At 49.2% G+C, this 15115-nt stretch overlaps 1 protein-coding gene across 1 annotated transcript in view; it reads right to left on the bottom strand.

The window, feature by feature from the left end:
- Rftn1 (raftlin, lipid raft linker 1) overlaps positions 1 to 15115 on the bottom strand; it is a 198542-nt gene that overhangs the window by 79217 nt on the left and 104210 nt on the right. The window contains exon 4 of the mRNA XM_005072413.4: positions 7551 to 7659. Coding sequence (XP_005072470.1) covers positions 7551 to 7659 — 109 coding nt within the window. The remainder of the gene's footprint in view (positions 1 to 7550; positions 7660 to 15115) is intronic.

Genomic DNA, 15115 nt, shown 5'->3' with positions numbered 1-15115 from the left:
GTATGACATCAGATTCTGAAGAATGTACAAAGGTCTCGTTATTTGTTGGAAAGACAGCATTTGGCAATATTACTGGAAGAATCTCACTTTTGACATTTATAGTCCACACATGCTCACACCACAGCCCGAGTGAATGCCAAGGAGGAAGTGGATCTCTCCTCCTACAATATGGGACCAAGGGATCACACTCAGGCTGTCAGGCCTGGCACCAAGCACCTTTACCTGCTGAGCCATCTCCTCACTGGCACACACTTTAACAGGGCCATTAGAGACTTTGAAATAGGTGGCTCAACTGTCATTTCTGTTGTGCAGACTAGCTGAGGAAGCCAAGGCCATTGCTCGTCAGAAGCTCGAGGGAGTGGCAGGCCGGCATCAGAATTGGAAGGGCCAATACGTCTGAAGATGTGACTGACAGCAGTGGCGAGCCCTGGGTGCCTGCTGCTAACGACTGAGCCGCAGAAACAGGATGCGTGGATCTGTGGCACTATGGGTGGCATCTGTTTATTGTCTGGGTTGGTCCCAGAGAGTCTGGCCACTTCTCCAGAAAGACTCGCCTCCCCCTCCTGCTCTGTTCTCACCCTCTCTGACACCGTGTCCCCAGCGAGACTGGAGGGTTTGTGGGATGAGAACCTAGCGGGGTTCCCTAAGACCCCCTGACTCTGCCATCCAGCAGGCCCTCAAGGAGACAGGGTGAACTCTGACTCACCAACACTGCACCACACACAGGAAGAAAGATGGGGAACGGAGCCCCTTTGGGAGGAAGGAGCAAGCTCATGACCTCCTCCCCTACTGTGGGTACCCAGGGACTTCAGTGACTTCTGGACAGAACATGGAGGTCACAGCCAATAAAAATAGCAGGTCAGAGCCACAGGGGAGGCTGGGCAGGAAAGGACTCCATCTCTTTTTCTCCTCCAGTTAACTCCGGACCCTCGGTCTGCCACGGTTCTCATGGTTTGGGAACAAACGGGAGGGCAGTCGGGCAGGGAAGCCTCTCTAACAGTCTGCTTTCACTCCTGTCTGGTGCCCATTAAAGTCAGACTCGGGTCTGGGGGGGAGGCTGGGTGGTTAGGAGTCCTTGCTGCTTTTTACCAGGACTGGAGTTGATTTTTGTTTTGTTTACTTTCCGTTGCTGTGATACACACCAGCTGTGTTTATTTGGCCTGCACGTCCCGATCATAGTCCATCATTGAAGGATGTCCAGGCAAAACTCACCCATGAGCACATGCAGGAACCACAGACGCATCCTCCGGCTTGTTCAGCTGCGTTTTTACACAGCCCGGGCCACCTGCCTAGGATGGCACTGCCAGTCATGGCCTGGGTCCTCCTGCATCAATCAACAACTAAGAAAATGCCTCACAGATGTGGCCACAGACCAAGCTGATCTAGAAATTTCCTCAACTGAGGCTCCCTCCGCCTGGGTGTCTCTAGGTTTGCATCAGGTTGAGGACCAAAACCATAAGAGATTTCCAGGTCTCACACCTGGCAGCTCACAACCACCTGGATATCTAGTTCCAGGAGGCCAGACACCCTCTTGGCCACTCAAAGAACTCACGTACACGCAGTGCACGGACACATACACAGAAAAGAAATCTTTAAGAAAATAAAATGAGACTCTGACTTTGCTTGTAGGAGGAGACTCTGAATAGTCAACAAGCCCCTAGAAAGTAAGTGTTGAGTCACCTCTGTCCCACAGGCAAAGCAGCAGCCCTGGGGTTCTGTTCAGTTTTTACCCAGATCTTCAAAACTATTGGGTTTCCCCCTGAGCAAGGCATCTGCACTGTCCTTTCTCAAATGCAGTCCAATGAACATCTGATCACGTGTTCCCTTCCACCGGCAGAGCCCAGGCTGCCCTGGTCTCCCCACAGTTTTTCTCACTCAGTGCAACACACGCATAGCTCGTGAAGGACCCTGCAAGCCTCACGCTCCCTCAGCAGGGAGTGAGTCTGAGAGCGAAATCACCTGAACAGGGGAAGGCACGCGGCTTCTCCCACAGGCAGGAAGCTGGGCAGCGTGGCCACACCTGCCTGCCTCTCAAAGCTGTGAATCCACAGAAATGGACTGTGAGGAAGAAGAGGAGAGAGAGGGCGGGGGAGGGAGAGGCAGAGGCAGAGGCAGAGGGAGAGGAAGAGAGGGAGAGGGAGAGACAGAGGGAGAGGGAGGAGGGTGAGACACTGACATCTTCCTTTTTGTGGTGCTGGGAACCGGGTCCAGGGTCCTGCACACGCTAGGCAAACGCTCTCCCACTGAGCCAGTCTCACAGTATAGCCCAGGCTATCCGGATCCTCCTGCCTTGGCCTCCTGGGTGCTGGGATTACAGACCTGCTGTGACCCACCACTGACTTCCTGCTGTCTGTCTACTCCCAGGCTCCCTGCCATTCCCAGAATCCTCATCAGAAACCCGGCTGAACTGGCTAGAGGGAGACTCCTCCATGTGATCACAAACGCCCTTCCCCACCAAGAAGACACTCCGTTCCCTGGGCATCCACGCCACCTTGGGGGCAGGACCTGACCCTGGATCTTTTCACGTTCTTGTCCCCACAGGAATGGCGCTGCTGCCTCCTGCTGCCATCTCCCTTACAGAGCCCTCATGAGGCACCACTCCCGTCAAGAGCTTGCCAAGGCCGCCTGGCTTCCCTGTAACCCCATGCCTCTTTTCCTCAGGAAGGATAGACCCAGGCCCCATTTTTCAGCCATCCCAGGTCCAGGCAAGGCCTTTGCCCTGCCAGCTCAGGGTCTTCTGTGAAGATAGGTTAGAAGAAGGGACCAGAAGACACATGCAGTGACCCTGGAAGCTTCGAAGAGCTTTGCACACGCAATTGTCACTTACACATGTGTGCCAGTGACACCTGTGCACACTTGTGAGCCACCATTCCCTGAGGACAAGAGGAAGCTCCAGGCTCCTGCGTCACTGCCTCAGAGCCGGGCCAGTACTCTGGGCGCAACCCTGGCTCCAGCTCCTCTGCTTTTCCCAAAAAGCCCAGAGAGGCCTGAGCATTCTTATGTAGGGACACTCAGGCCCTTCACGTAAGGCTTGACCTCCTTCACTCTCCTCTGGGAACAGGAAGTGTCAAAGGGCCTCACAGGCAGCCCGGATGTACCCCTGGGACAACAGCTGAGGCCTTGCCCCTAGGGCATTCAGGGGACACTGTCACTCCCACAGTCTCCTTTGCCCCCCTGGCTCTGGGCCTTGGAAACAGTCCTGCTAAGCCACCCAGACTCTGTGGTCCACAGTAGACCGTTTACATACTGGCCAGTTGGCTGACGGGCTGCTGGATACAAGATTGGGGAACAGAATGCAATAACCCAAATCTAACCACACCAGAAAGGCACTCAGAAAACTTCGAGGGGCCGTGGAAGGGAAGCCTCATCTTTACACAGCTCTCTTGACCCCTGTACAAGGGTCACTGTGGGAGGGGACCGTAAATTACAGCATCCTCAGAAAATTCTACATGGCACAAAGAATACGACTTTACTTTCCAAGTTGTGGAGTCCCCCTTCTAGTCACATTTTCTAGCCAAAGGTTCCACTACTTTAAAACATTTGGTGGGAAAATAATGTTGGGACATTGTTCTTAAGGGAGGAAAATCTGCTTGGTTTGAACTCAACTCTAATATGCAGAGCAGTGGATGAGCTTATGTCACAAAGCAGGATAAGGACAAATGGGCTAATTACATCTTATCTGAAGACAAATTTACTTGGCATAGGAGCAGGAGCCATTATTTCACAGAAAAAATGACCCAGATATATAGTAATGACAGCAGCCATGGGAGCCAGGCATGCCTTCAAGTCAGTCTACATGAATGGCAGAGAACAAAAAACCTGACTCCCTCCCCTAGCAGCCATAAACTATAAATAAGGCCTAGGATTTTTATTAAACACACAGAATGAGCAGGAGTCAATTATAACCAATCACTGAATGAAAACTTAGACAGTGGTCTTTATACACTCACATGTATGAGTAGGAAGGAAGATTGCTAAAAGAGAAGTTTAAAGTTTGATGAACTGTGCCACTGTGTTCATAGCAACACCATTTGTAACAGCCAGAACCTGGAAGCAACCTACAGGCCCCTCAACTGAAGAGTGGGTAGAGAAAATGTACATTTACACAACAGAGTACTACTAAGTGGGAAAAAAATGGAAACTTGAAATTCGCAGTCAAGTGGATGGAACTAGAAGAAACCATCCTGAGTGAGGTAACCCAGTCACAAAAAGACAAACATGGTGTGTACTCACTCATATATGGATTTTAGACATAGAGCAAAGGATTATCAGCCTACAGTACACATCACCAGAGAAGCTAGGAAACAAGGAGGACCCTAAGAGAGACATACATGGTCCCCCGGACATAGGGAAAGGGGACAAGATCTCCTGAGCTAATTGGGAGCATGGGAGGAAGAGAGAAGGATTTAGGAGAAAGAGTAGGGGAGAAGAGGAGGATATGAGGGAGCAGAAAGATTGAGTCAGGGGAGGAATAGAGGAGAGCAAGATAAGAGATACCATAATAGTGGGAGCCATTATAGGTTTGGAGAGAAATCTGGGAAATGTCCAGAGATCTACAAGGATGACCCCAACTAACAATCTAAGCAATAGTGGAGAGGCTACCTTAAATGCCCTTCCCCTATAATGAGACTGATGACTACCTTAAATGCCATCCTAGAGCTTTCATCCAGTAGCTGATGGAAGCAGAAGCAGACACCCACAGCTAAGCACTGAGCTGAACTCCTGGAATTCAGTTGAGGGAGGAGTGATGAGCAAAGGGGTCAAGATCAGGCTGGAGAGACCCAAACAAACAACTGACCTGAACAAGGGGGAGCTCATGGACCCCAGACTGATAGCTGGGAAACCAGCATAGGACTGATTGGGACCCCCTGAACGTGGATGTCAGTTTGGAGGTCTGGGCAGTCTATGGGGCCTCTGTTAGTAGATCAGTATTTATCCCTAGTATACGAATGGACTTTGGGAGCCCACTCCACATAGAGAGATATTCTCTCAGCCTAGACACAGGGGGAGGGTCTAGGCCCTGGTCTAAGTGATATGACAGACTTTGAAGATCCCCCATGGAAGGCCTCACCCTCCCTGGGGAGCAGAGAGGGGATGGGATAGGGGGCCAGGGGGGCCAGGGAAGGGGAGAGGGAGAGGGAACTGGGATTGACATGTAAAACAAGATTCTTTCTAATTTAAAAAAGAAAAAAGGTTAGATGAAATATGGCTGATGCCATCCAAGGCTTACACGCTATACAGATGTTACAGAATTTGCATTAAGGAAGCCCAGCAGCCCAGCAACCCACAACGCAGGGTACTGCTTCCTGAACGTCTGACACAATGGGTCCACCACACAATGGCCTGGTTAGGGCCAAGGCACCTATAATTAGCTTTCAAATGAGCACACTGGGGATGGCATACAGAGCCTCTCTCTGACAACTTCCCCACACACCCCTCAGCTATCCCAAGCAGCAGAGTTGCAATCACAAGTTCCCCCATGCTTCAGGTCATCAAGTGATTTCAGCCTCTAGGATGTCCCTATTCAACTTTATTAGAGTATCATTTGCAAAGAAGATGGCCCTACTGATATATGACACATACATGATTTAAAACAATACTGTTCTTGCATCTATACATGTATAGACACAGACAAACCCACCTCCATTTCTAAATAAGCACCTATAGTCTACTAGAGTAGAAACCCCCCAGGATGCTAGTAAAACTAGCTAGATCTGAACCTCAGAGCTCATCTGACTCCTGGTCAAGGGTTCCTGGCTCCTTCCCATGTGAGTTGATGATCCCAGGGCCCGGGAGTCTACATGCTCAACAAATGTTGAAGGAAGACAATGGAAGAAAACAAACGCCCTTAAAGCACAATTGCATTACTGCACACAGCGTCCCCTGCAGCAGTCTCTGCCGAGGGCTGGCTCTCGCGGCCTCTTCTGTGCCCCTCCCCGTCTCTTCATGTGGTTTCTGTGTGTGATGTTTAGGACCCACCTGCTCCCCCTGCCTCAGTCTCTCAGAGATGCCAGTTCCTGTGCCTGGAGACTCACAGCCTGGACCAGCACAGGCATATCACGACATACTCCTCACCTCGCCATCTCAGTTTCCGCACCTCTCTATCCCCGGACCACACAGGCAGCCTCCACAGTGTTTGTGCTCTGTGCCCGCCCGCCCTTCGACGCCACAGTGAGTCTGTTCTCTGTATCCCAGAAACCAGTTCTATTCCTGGCTCAGAGCTGACAATCAACAAGATTTACTAGCAAGTACAAAAACTGGCTGCTTGGGCCTGTGCAGGTCAGTTAGAGTCAAGTTCCTTGTGACGTCAAAACGGGCTTCAGGTGCCACTGTGGTACAATAAGATGATAAAGACACTGAAACATTCCCATTGCCTAGTGACGCCAAAGCTGCCACGGTGTCACTGTACAACCGCTTTGCTCACACACCTATGGTAGTGCTGGTGTAAAAACTCGTAGTTTTTAACCAGTCCTAAGAAAGTCCATCACCTGCAAGTGTACAGAAGGTAAGACTTGCAAAAATGACTATTGCTTATCTATGTGTCTGCTATACTATGCTCTTTCATCTTTAATTTAGGATGTACCCTCTACCCTCCCTCTCTGTATGCATGTGTATGTTTGCACGCACGCATGCGCGCACGCACGCACACACGCGCACACACACACACACAATTTAATTTAAAACATAAAGCAGTGAGAGCTGTAACTCAGCTTGTCAAATGCTTGCCTAACATGACCAAGATTCTCAGTTCACATAAACCAGACATGGTGGCACATACCCATAATCTGGAGCAAAGGCAATGATGATTAGGAGTTCAGGGCCATTGGTGGCTATGCAGTGACTTTGAGGCCAGCTTAGACCACATGAACAAAACAAAAAGGCAGCCTATTATAGGCCTGCCACAGTACACAGGAATGTCGCATGACAGCCTGTGCATGCATGTAGATGAGCGTCAGTACTCTCTGGACACTGCCTAGGGCTCACGGCAGCACATGGGAGACGACATACAAGAGGACATGGTACACATGAAGACAGATCTCAGCCCCCGTCTGGAGTGCAGGTGTCCCTTCTGTGGAACTCAAACGGTGCCTGGGAGTTGGGTGTGACAATGCCTGTGACCACCTCCAACGCGGAACAAGCTCTACACCAGCACAGTTCTTGGAGGCAGGCAGTCCCTGCAGGCAGGCCTTGTTGCCTAGTACAACAGCAGGCCTGTGGCCTTGGGACTCTGGCCTACTTGCAGGCTATGCAGGCCAGGAAAGAAAGGAGCCTGTAGCAACAGAGAACCACCAGGACAAACAAGAGGCGGCATCTGGGAGTTGGACCCTTTGAGGGTTTGAGTGCATCCAGTAGTGAGCCTGTAGGCCGTTGGGCTGGGATCCCACTCCAGTCCTACAAGACAAGGCATGAGGTTGCCTCAGCCTGGGAAGAAGAGCCATGTTGTTTCAGAGTCATCCCAAGCTGTCCTCTGTGGTGTGGCTGACCCCTCTACCTGCTCTCTAGGAGCCTGCTCTGTGAGCCCGTTCCTCTGGTCTCATTGTGATGCTTACCTTCTTAATGAACTCTGGGATGAGCTTCTGGGCTGCCAGGTGTTCTAAGGAGGAGCACTCATCCAGTTCCAAGATGTAGCCTTCATTGTGAAGCTCGGCCTTCTGAGACCTGAAGAGAGAAACAAAGGGTGAAATTCTGCACCCTTCTTCTATAAAAAGAATCACGGGTTAATTAAGTCCCAAATATTTCATGAATGCAACTGACAAAACAGCACTGCTGACAAATAATTTATGGTAAATAACTAGACACACACACTCTCATATACACACACACTCATACACACACACTCACACATATGCAAACAAACATGCTCACATACACACACGCAACGCACACACACATGCTCACACATACACAGACACATGCTCAAACACACGCTCACATGTGTTCATATGCATACATACATATATATGTATATATATATGTGTATGTATGTATTTCCATGCCACTGAAAGGTCTCCAAGCAGGTTGAGCATGTTCTCAGCACTTAGGAGGCTAACCTAGGATTTTGCAGCCAACCTGGGACCTCAAAGAAAGGACAGAGAGAGAGTGACAAGGAAGACGGAGGGAGAGGAAGGATGAAGGGGATAAGGAGGAGAGAGGAAGAGCTGGGGTCAACCTAGAGTCTGTCTCTGAATAAGATGCTATAGAATGAGGTACAGACGATGCGGTTATATGGGTGACAATACAAAGACATTTGGGGAGAGGGGGCTCAAGGGAAACACACTTCCATTGGTTTCCATCTACTAAGAATAAAATTAGCAAGAGACACACAGCCAATCGCAGCAGTGGTCCCTGGATGGAGAGGCCTCTGGGGGTCAGGGACTTGGGGCAGCAGTGTGAGGATGATTAAAAGGGACTTCAGCTGTAATTCTGAAGTTTTCATTTTTTAAAGAAGAAAATAGTTTTCATGTATCACTCAGAATATTAATTTGTAAGGCCTTTAAGGGGCTCAACCCTACAGAGGAGAAACTGGGAAAATTCTACAAACATGAAAGATAAACTAAAGACAGTCTGCATTTGACCAGTGAGACAGCTCAAAGGAATGGTCTGAGTGCAATCCCTGAGACCCACATGGCAGAAGGGGGAAACAGACTCCCACAAGTTGTCTTCTGACATCCTCAGATGTGTACAAGAGCATGTACACGCATACACAGATCCACACACACATCCACACACACACACACACACAATACAAATTAAAAGAAAGACTATGAGGCAATTATGGGCAGGCATTCTGGAGAAGCAGGGTGTAACAAAGGATAGTCAGACACACAAGCCTTGGGTTTTGGCATGGCTACAGAGGCTTGCTAGCATGCCTGGTCCACCCCACCCACTGATGACTGAGTTGGCTGCTCCCCATACAGACCCACCCTGAGACTGCACACAGCTGGGCCATCAGGAGAAGCATGAGCAAATGGCTAGCCCGCATCTGAAGTCATCTCTCTGTGGACTTCTGTGTAGCAACAGCGTTAGCCTGGGGAACCCCCGGAAGCTGCATGCTGTCAGACGTGCAAGGAGTTTCCTAAGCCCAGCAGGCCTGAGGTAACACGAGGTACAATGAAGGATCGATACAGGATGTTATTTATCTATCTTAGGTGGCTCGCTACAGACGCTCTGCACCAGCTGGGGAGTGAGTTGGCCTTCCTGGGCATGATGAGGCTGCTCTACCAGAGGCCTAGCCATAAAATCCCTAAAGAATACCATTTGAACACACACACACCAAATACCACACACACTTACACTATCACACCCCATATATACACACACACTTACATACACGACCCACATATCACATACACTCACATACACTTATCACACGCATACATATCACATACACTCACATACACTTATCACACGCATATCACACACAACATACTACACACTATCACAATCCATATACACACTCAAAAAACATATCACACACACATACTACACACATTATCACAATTCATATACACACTCAGATACACAAATACAACTCATATCACACACACACACACACACACACTGCAAACAGTATAGTACATATGAATATTTGTTATAATCATTTAAAGATGAATCTCCAAGTTTTCCACACACTGTGAAAAGCAATTTAGGAGTCTATCAACCGTCTGGGTATGATTTACATAAAATTTAAAGGAGAAAGCATTAAAAGAGGAATTGGTGTTCCCCAGGTGTGAGACTGTGGTTCATTAAGCAGACGTCAACTGGTTATTCTTATTTTACTGTTTCCGGCAGCACATCCTTCTGAGGTAGCATAATTTTTGAGACATAAAAGAGTAAGTTGACTTCAAAACAGCCCATCTGGAATAAATTAATTCCCACAACTAACTGGCTCAGAAGCCAGCCATCTTGTTTCAACCCTTGGTCAGAGACTTAGTCATGTTCTTACTTCTTCCCTGGAAAACTAAGACAGAAGACTCCAGATCTTTGATGAGATTTGGTCACGATACACTGCCGTATGCGACATCTCTAGTAGCAGAGACTAAGATGGGGAAGAGGGCCCTAAGAAATATTTACTCCTTAAAGAGCTTGTCATACAAGCCTGAGGAATGGCCCTGAGCTCTATCCAAAACCACTATAAAAATCCAGGCCTGGAAGGGTTTATAATCCCAGCACCAGGGGGCAGAGACAGGCGAACTCCTGGGAATCCCTGGCCAGCCATCCTGCCTGGCCTAACCACTGAGAGATCCACACCCTAATGTTGATCTGGTGTGTGTGTGTGTGTGTGTGTGTGTGTGTGTGTGTGTGTGTGTACACACATGAGTGCATGCTGTTGTGAGCCACTAAATATCTCATAGCCTATCAAGGTGCACTAAAACCATTTCTGTCCCCAAGGAGGAAATCACAGAAACCCCCTTCTCAAGGAAGGCGTCTCAGAGGATGGGCCTAGGTCCAGGAAGGCCACCGAACGAGCCCAGTATCAGGTAACAGCTGATGTGCTGTGACCCTGGGAACCAGAGACCGGCTCTGGCCACCTCGTGATTCACAGTGTAAGGGAACAGTCATCTGCTCAGGAAGAAGCAGTGACCAGAGTCTCTGGCTGAGTGATCACTTGTCACCCTCCTGAGAGTTGATGGAAAGGCCATGTCATTGTGTGGTCTCAGAAAGACACATGGGAACACCAACTTCCCCTTGCCTTGAGACTAGATGACGTTACTTCTGGAATGGAATGGAGGAGTGAATCTAAACACAGGAAAAACAGAGAGGATCACAAGATAACCCTTCTGGGGACATGGGACTGACTAGCAGAAATAACCTCCCAAATCCTCTTGTTTGCACATAACAACACATACATCAAAGCCTGGAGAAGATCAGGACACACTGTGACATGCCTCTGTCATCCTGGACACACTGTGACATGCCTTTGTCACCCTGGGACACACTATGACATGCCTCTGTCATCCTGGACACATTGTAACATGCCTCTGTCATCCTGGACACATTGTAACATGCCTCTGTCATCCTGGACACATTGTAACATGCCTCTGTCATCCTGGACACACTATGACATGCCTCTGTCATCCTGGACAAATTGTAACATGCCTCTGTCATCCTGGGGCACTCTGCGACATGCCTCTGTCATCCTGGACACTCTGCGACATGCCTCTGTCATCCTGGACACATTGTAACATGCCTCTGTCATCCTGGACACACTGTGACATGCCTCTGTCACCCTGGACACACTATGACATGCCTCTGTCATCCTGGACACACTATGACATGCCTCTGTCATCCTGGACACACTGTGACATGCCTCTGTCACCCTGGACACACTATGACATGCCTCTGTCATCCTGGACACATTGTAACATGCCTCTGTCATCCTGGGGCACTCTGTGACATGCCTTTGTCATCCTGGACACACTGTGACATGCCTCTGTCATCCTGGACACACTGTGACATGCCTCTGTCATTCTGGGACACACTGTGACATGCCTCTGTCATCCTGGACACACTGTGACATGCCTCTGTCACCCTGGACACACTATGACATGCCTCTGTCATCCTGGACACACTGTGACATGCCTCTGTCACCCTGGACACACTATGACATGCCTCTGTCATCCTGGACACATTGTAGCATGCCTCTGTCATCCTGGGGCACTCTGTGACATGCCTTTGTCATCCTGGACACACTGTGACATGTCTCTGTCATCCTGGACACACTGTGACATGCCTTTAGCATCCTGGCACCAATCCTGAAGGGCACCAAACACAGATGTGACATGGCGTGATCATTTTAAGAACATCCTTCCCTTCGAGTTTCAGGGGCAGCTGGGAGACTGTCCCCATGGTCCAGACGACAGACACTAGCACCCAAGTGGGATGGTTATGGGCTCTGTTTTCGAGGTAGACTCTTCATGATGTCTGAGCGACAGGTTGTGGGGTGCAAAAGGAAGAAAGTAGACGATATGATTCCAAGCATTCTTGTCTTTGAAGCTAAGGGAATGGATGAAAATGCCACAATCCTGACGGGGAATAGTTAGGTTGGCACAGGTTTGACAGGGCAAGAGAAGACTGAGAATTCAGTTTCATCTATCTTAAATGTGACATATCCCGCTGACATCTGTGTAGAAACTACCCAGTTGAAAGTATATTCAAATTTGAAGCGGGGCTATAATTCAGTTGGTAGACTGCTCGCCAGCATTTGCAAAGCCCTCGGTTTAATCTCCCCTGCTGCATGACCAGGCACAACACACCTGAAATCCCAGTACTCAGGAGACAGGAAAATCAGATGTTCAAGGTCATACTCCACCATAGGACACGCTCAAGAGCAGCCTGAGATACAGGAGGGAGGGAGGGAGAATAAACACAAACACTATCAAGTCAGGTGGCTGGAGACGTAGTCCAAAGATCATCAGTGTCCACACAGCCACACAGTATTTAAGGCCTGGGCCCAAAGATCATCAGTGTCCACACAGCCACACAGTATTTAAAGCCTGGGTCCAGCTGAGATCTTCACAAAGTCTCAAGAGTTTTTACTGAAGAACTCAGAGAAACAGGGAATTCTATAACACAGCTATCTGAGGAGACTTGTTTCTGGAAGTCAATTAAGGAAGCTTGTCACTGAGGACGTAGAAGCTGCCCTGTCAATTGATTGTATGAACAAGCTCACCGCCCTCCCCCTAATTTGCATATTCTTTTGACACCACAACAGGGAACCATCCTAGGAAACAGGTCTGAAGGTATCCATGTACCTTTAGTATCTGAGCACTTTGTGCAGTTTGCAGAGGGTCAAGTTACTCTGCCTATTTGGTTCAGAATACCTGGGTCCTTCGTAGGAAAACAGCCTGCTTCTGGGTCGTTTCCTAGAGGCAACCTTGGAGAAGCTTAAGGGAGTTCTCTGGTCTCCCGCTGAATGGGCCTCTCATGTACGTGGCACCGGAGACGGGAGGATGTCTAACCTCAACCATTCCAAAGAAGGCACCACAGCCTGGGAATGACCCTCCCTAAGCCATGTCTAAGTAAACACACATGTCTAAGTAAATCCTGCTTCCACATGTTGTGTTAAACATTTGAAGCGATTTCAGGCAAAATAGTGAAGCCTGAATTCTTCCTATGAAGTATGAATAACTTGTGAGCTGAGCTCATTTGGGTCTTTGGGCATATATAATTTAAAGCTACTTTAAAAAATCTTTAAAAATTATCAACTATTCCTTTAAATAAAAGGCATGACAGAAAGTTATAAGTAACTTTTAAGGAATAAACGTGTAGCAGATCTCACTTTGGTATCTAAGTCACAGATGCCATAACCTAAGTTGTATCTAACCAAGTCATTTCAAGTTTCAGTGGATCCCCTTCCCTAAGCCAGGAGGCAGAGTTTAAAATTCAGTCATAAAAAGAAGAGACACGGCTTTGCTCACTGCTCTTTTTAGAAGTAACTGTGAGAGGCAGGGGCAAGAACTAACTCAGATTGGGGCATTTCTGCAGCCAGATAAAAAGCTACTAAATGTCAGCTGTCAAGAACAAATTCTTCACCTCTGGGAAACAGGAAGAGAGGTTAAGACTCACCCAGCCAAGCCAATCTTTTTTTTTTCTCCCTCCTCCAAAGCAACACTAGGTTCAGTTAGAATGGTCAGAACGGCTATTTCTGTTTTAAAGAAACAGCAGAGAAAGGAACGAGCCGGCTGTAGGTCTGCATGCTGGTTGCGCTCTGCCACTTGACACAGCCGGGATCATCTGAAAGGAGGCACCTGAGGAAGCGCCCTCATCAGACTGGCCTGCGGGCAGCTCCGCCGACCCATTTCCTTGAGTAGTGACTGATGTGGGAGGGCCCAGGCCGCCGTGGCAGTGTTGCCCGTGGGTTTGTGGCCCGACTGAGTTAAGAAATGGAGACAAGCCACATGCGGTTGGTGCCACCAAGTCAGGTACTGCCCTTAAGAAAAGTAGAGTCTAAGGGGTTGGGGGACAGCGCGGCAGCTGTGAGCATTCCCTGCTCCCGCACAAGACCTGGGTTCCGTGCCCAGCACCTACATCTGATGGCTCACAACTGCCAGGAACTGCAGCTCCAGGGGGTGCGATGCCTCCGGTCCCTGCAGGCATCTGCGCCCGTGCCCACAAGCGAGTGCAGACAGGCACAGAGGCGTACAGGACTTATTCTACTGTCCAGGATCAGGAGGCATTTCTTAGATCATGAAGCAGGTAGTGAAATCCTTGAGGTGTCACGGAAATTAGCCACAGGGCGGCAGACAATGGAAATTAGTGTTCTGGTACATGGGAACGGGACAGAGATACAAGTCAGTATGGCAACGCTCCAGGAACAAGAGGGGGTGCTTGTTACTCAGCTGGTGGGTAATCAGAGCCTAGCAGATGCATGATTAGAACGAGCCTGAGGGAAAGCAGTCTCTCCGGTGGCTAAAGCAATGGAGTAGGCAACTAGAAAGCAAAGAAACAGTGGAATGAGCCTTCATCCCGACAGGACGTCAGGATAGCGTTAGAAGATTGGGCTGGTGGCACGTGTGTGACGCAGGAAGATGGCAAGACGTCCAAGGAGAGAGCATTAGTGGGAGGCGCTTTACACTCACCCTGGTCCTGCATTCAGTGGAATGCGGGAGGAGAGCAAACCAGGATGTTCCTATGATGCTTACAGAATATTCAGAAAAAAGGGGTTTTCTTTTTTTTTTATTTTTACTTAAGTTAAAAACAAGCTTGCTTCACATGTCAATCCCAGCTCCCTCTCCCTCCCCTCCTCCCATGTCTTCCCACCAGGCCCCCCAGCCCCCACCCAATCCCCACTCCAATCCTCAGGGAGGGTGAGGCCCTCGATGGGGGATCTCCAGAGTCTGTCATTTCATCCAGGGCAGGGCCTAGGCCCTCCCTCAAGAGTCCAGGCTGAGAGAGCATCCCTCATTGTGGGATGGGCAGCCAAAGTCTATTTGTATAAGTACTACCCAAGGCTCCATAGATTACCTAGGCCTCCTTACTAACAAGCACATTTGAGGGTCTGAATCAGTCCCATGCTGTCCACCCAGCCATCAGTCTGGGGTCTAAGAGCTCCCCCTTGTTCAGGTCAGCTGTTTCTGTGGGTTCAACCAGCCCAGTCTTGACTCCTCTGCTC

The sequence above is a fragment of the Mesocricetus auratus genome, unplaced genomic scaffold (genome assembly GCF_017639785.1).
Source record: "Mesocricetus auratus isolate SY011 unplaced genomic scaffold, BCM_Maur_2.0 Super-Scaffold_100021, whole genome shotgun sequence".
Taxonomy (NCBI): Eukaryota; Metazoa; Chordata; class Mammalia; order Rodentia; family Cricetidae; genus Mesocricetus; species Mesocricetus auratus.
This window is presented reverse-complemented; position numbering and strand designations above follow the sequence as displayed.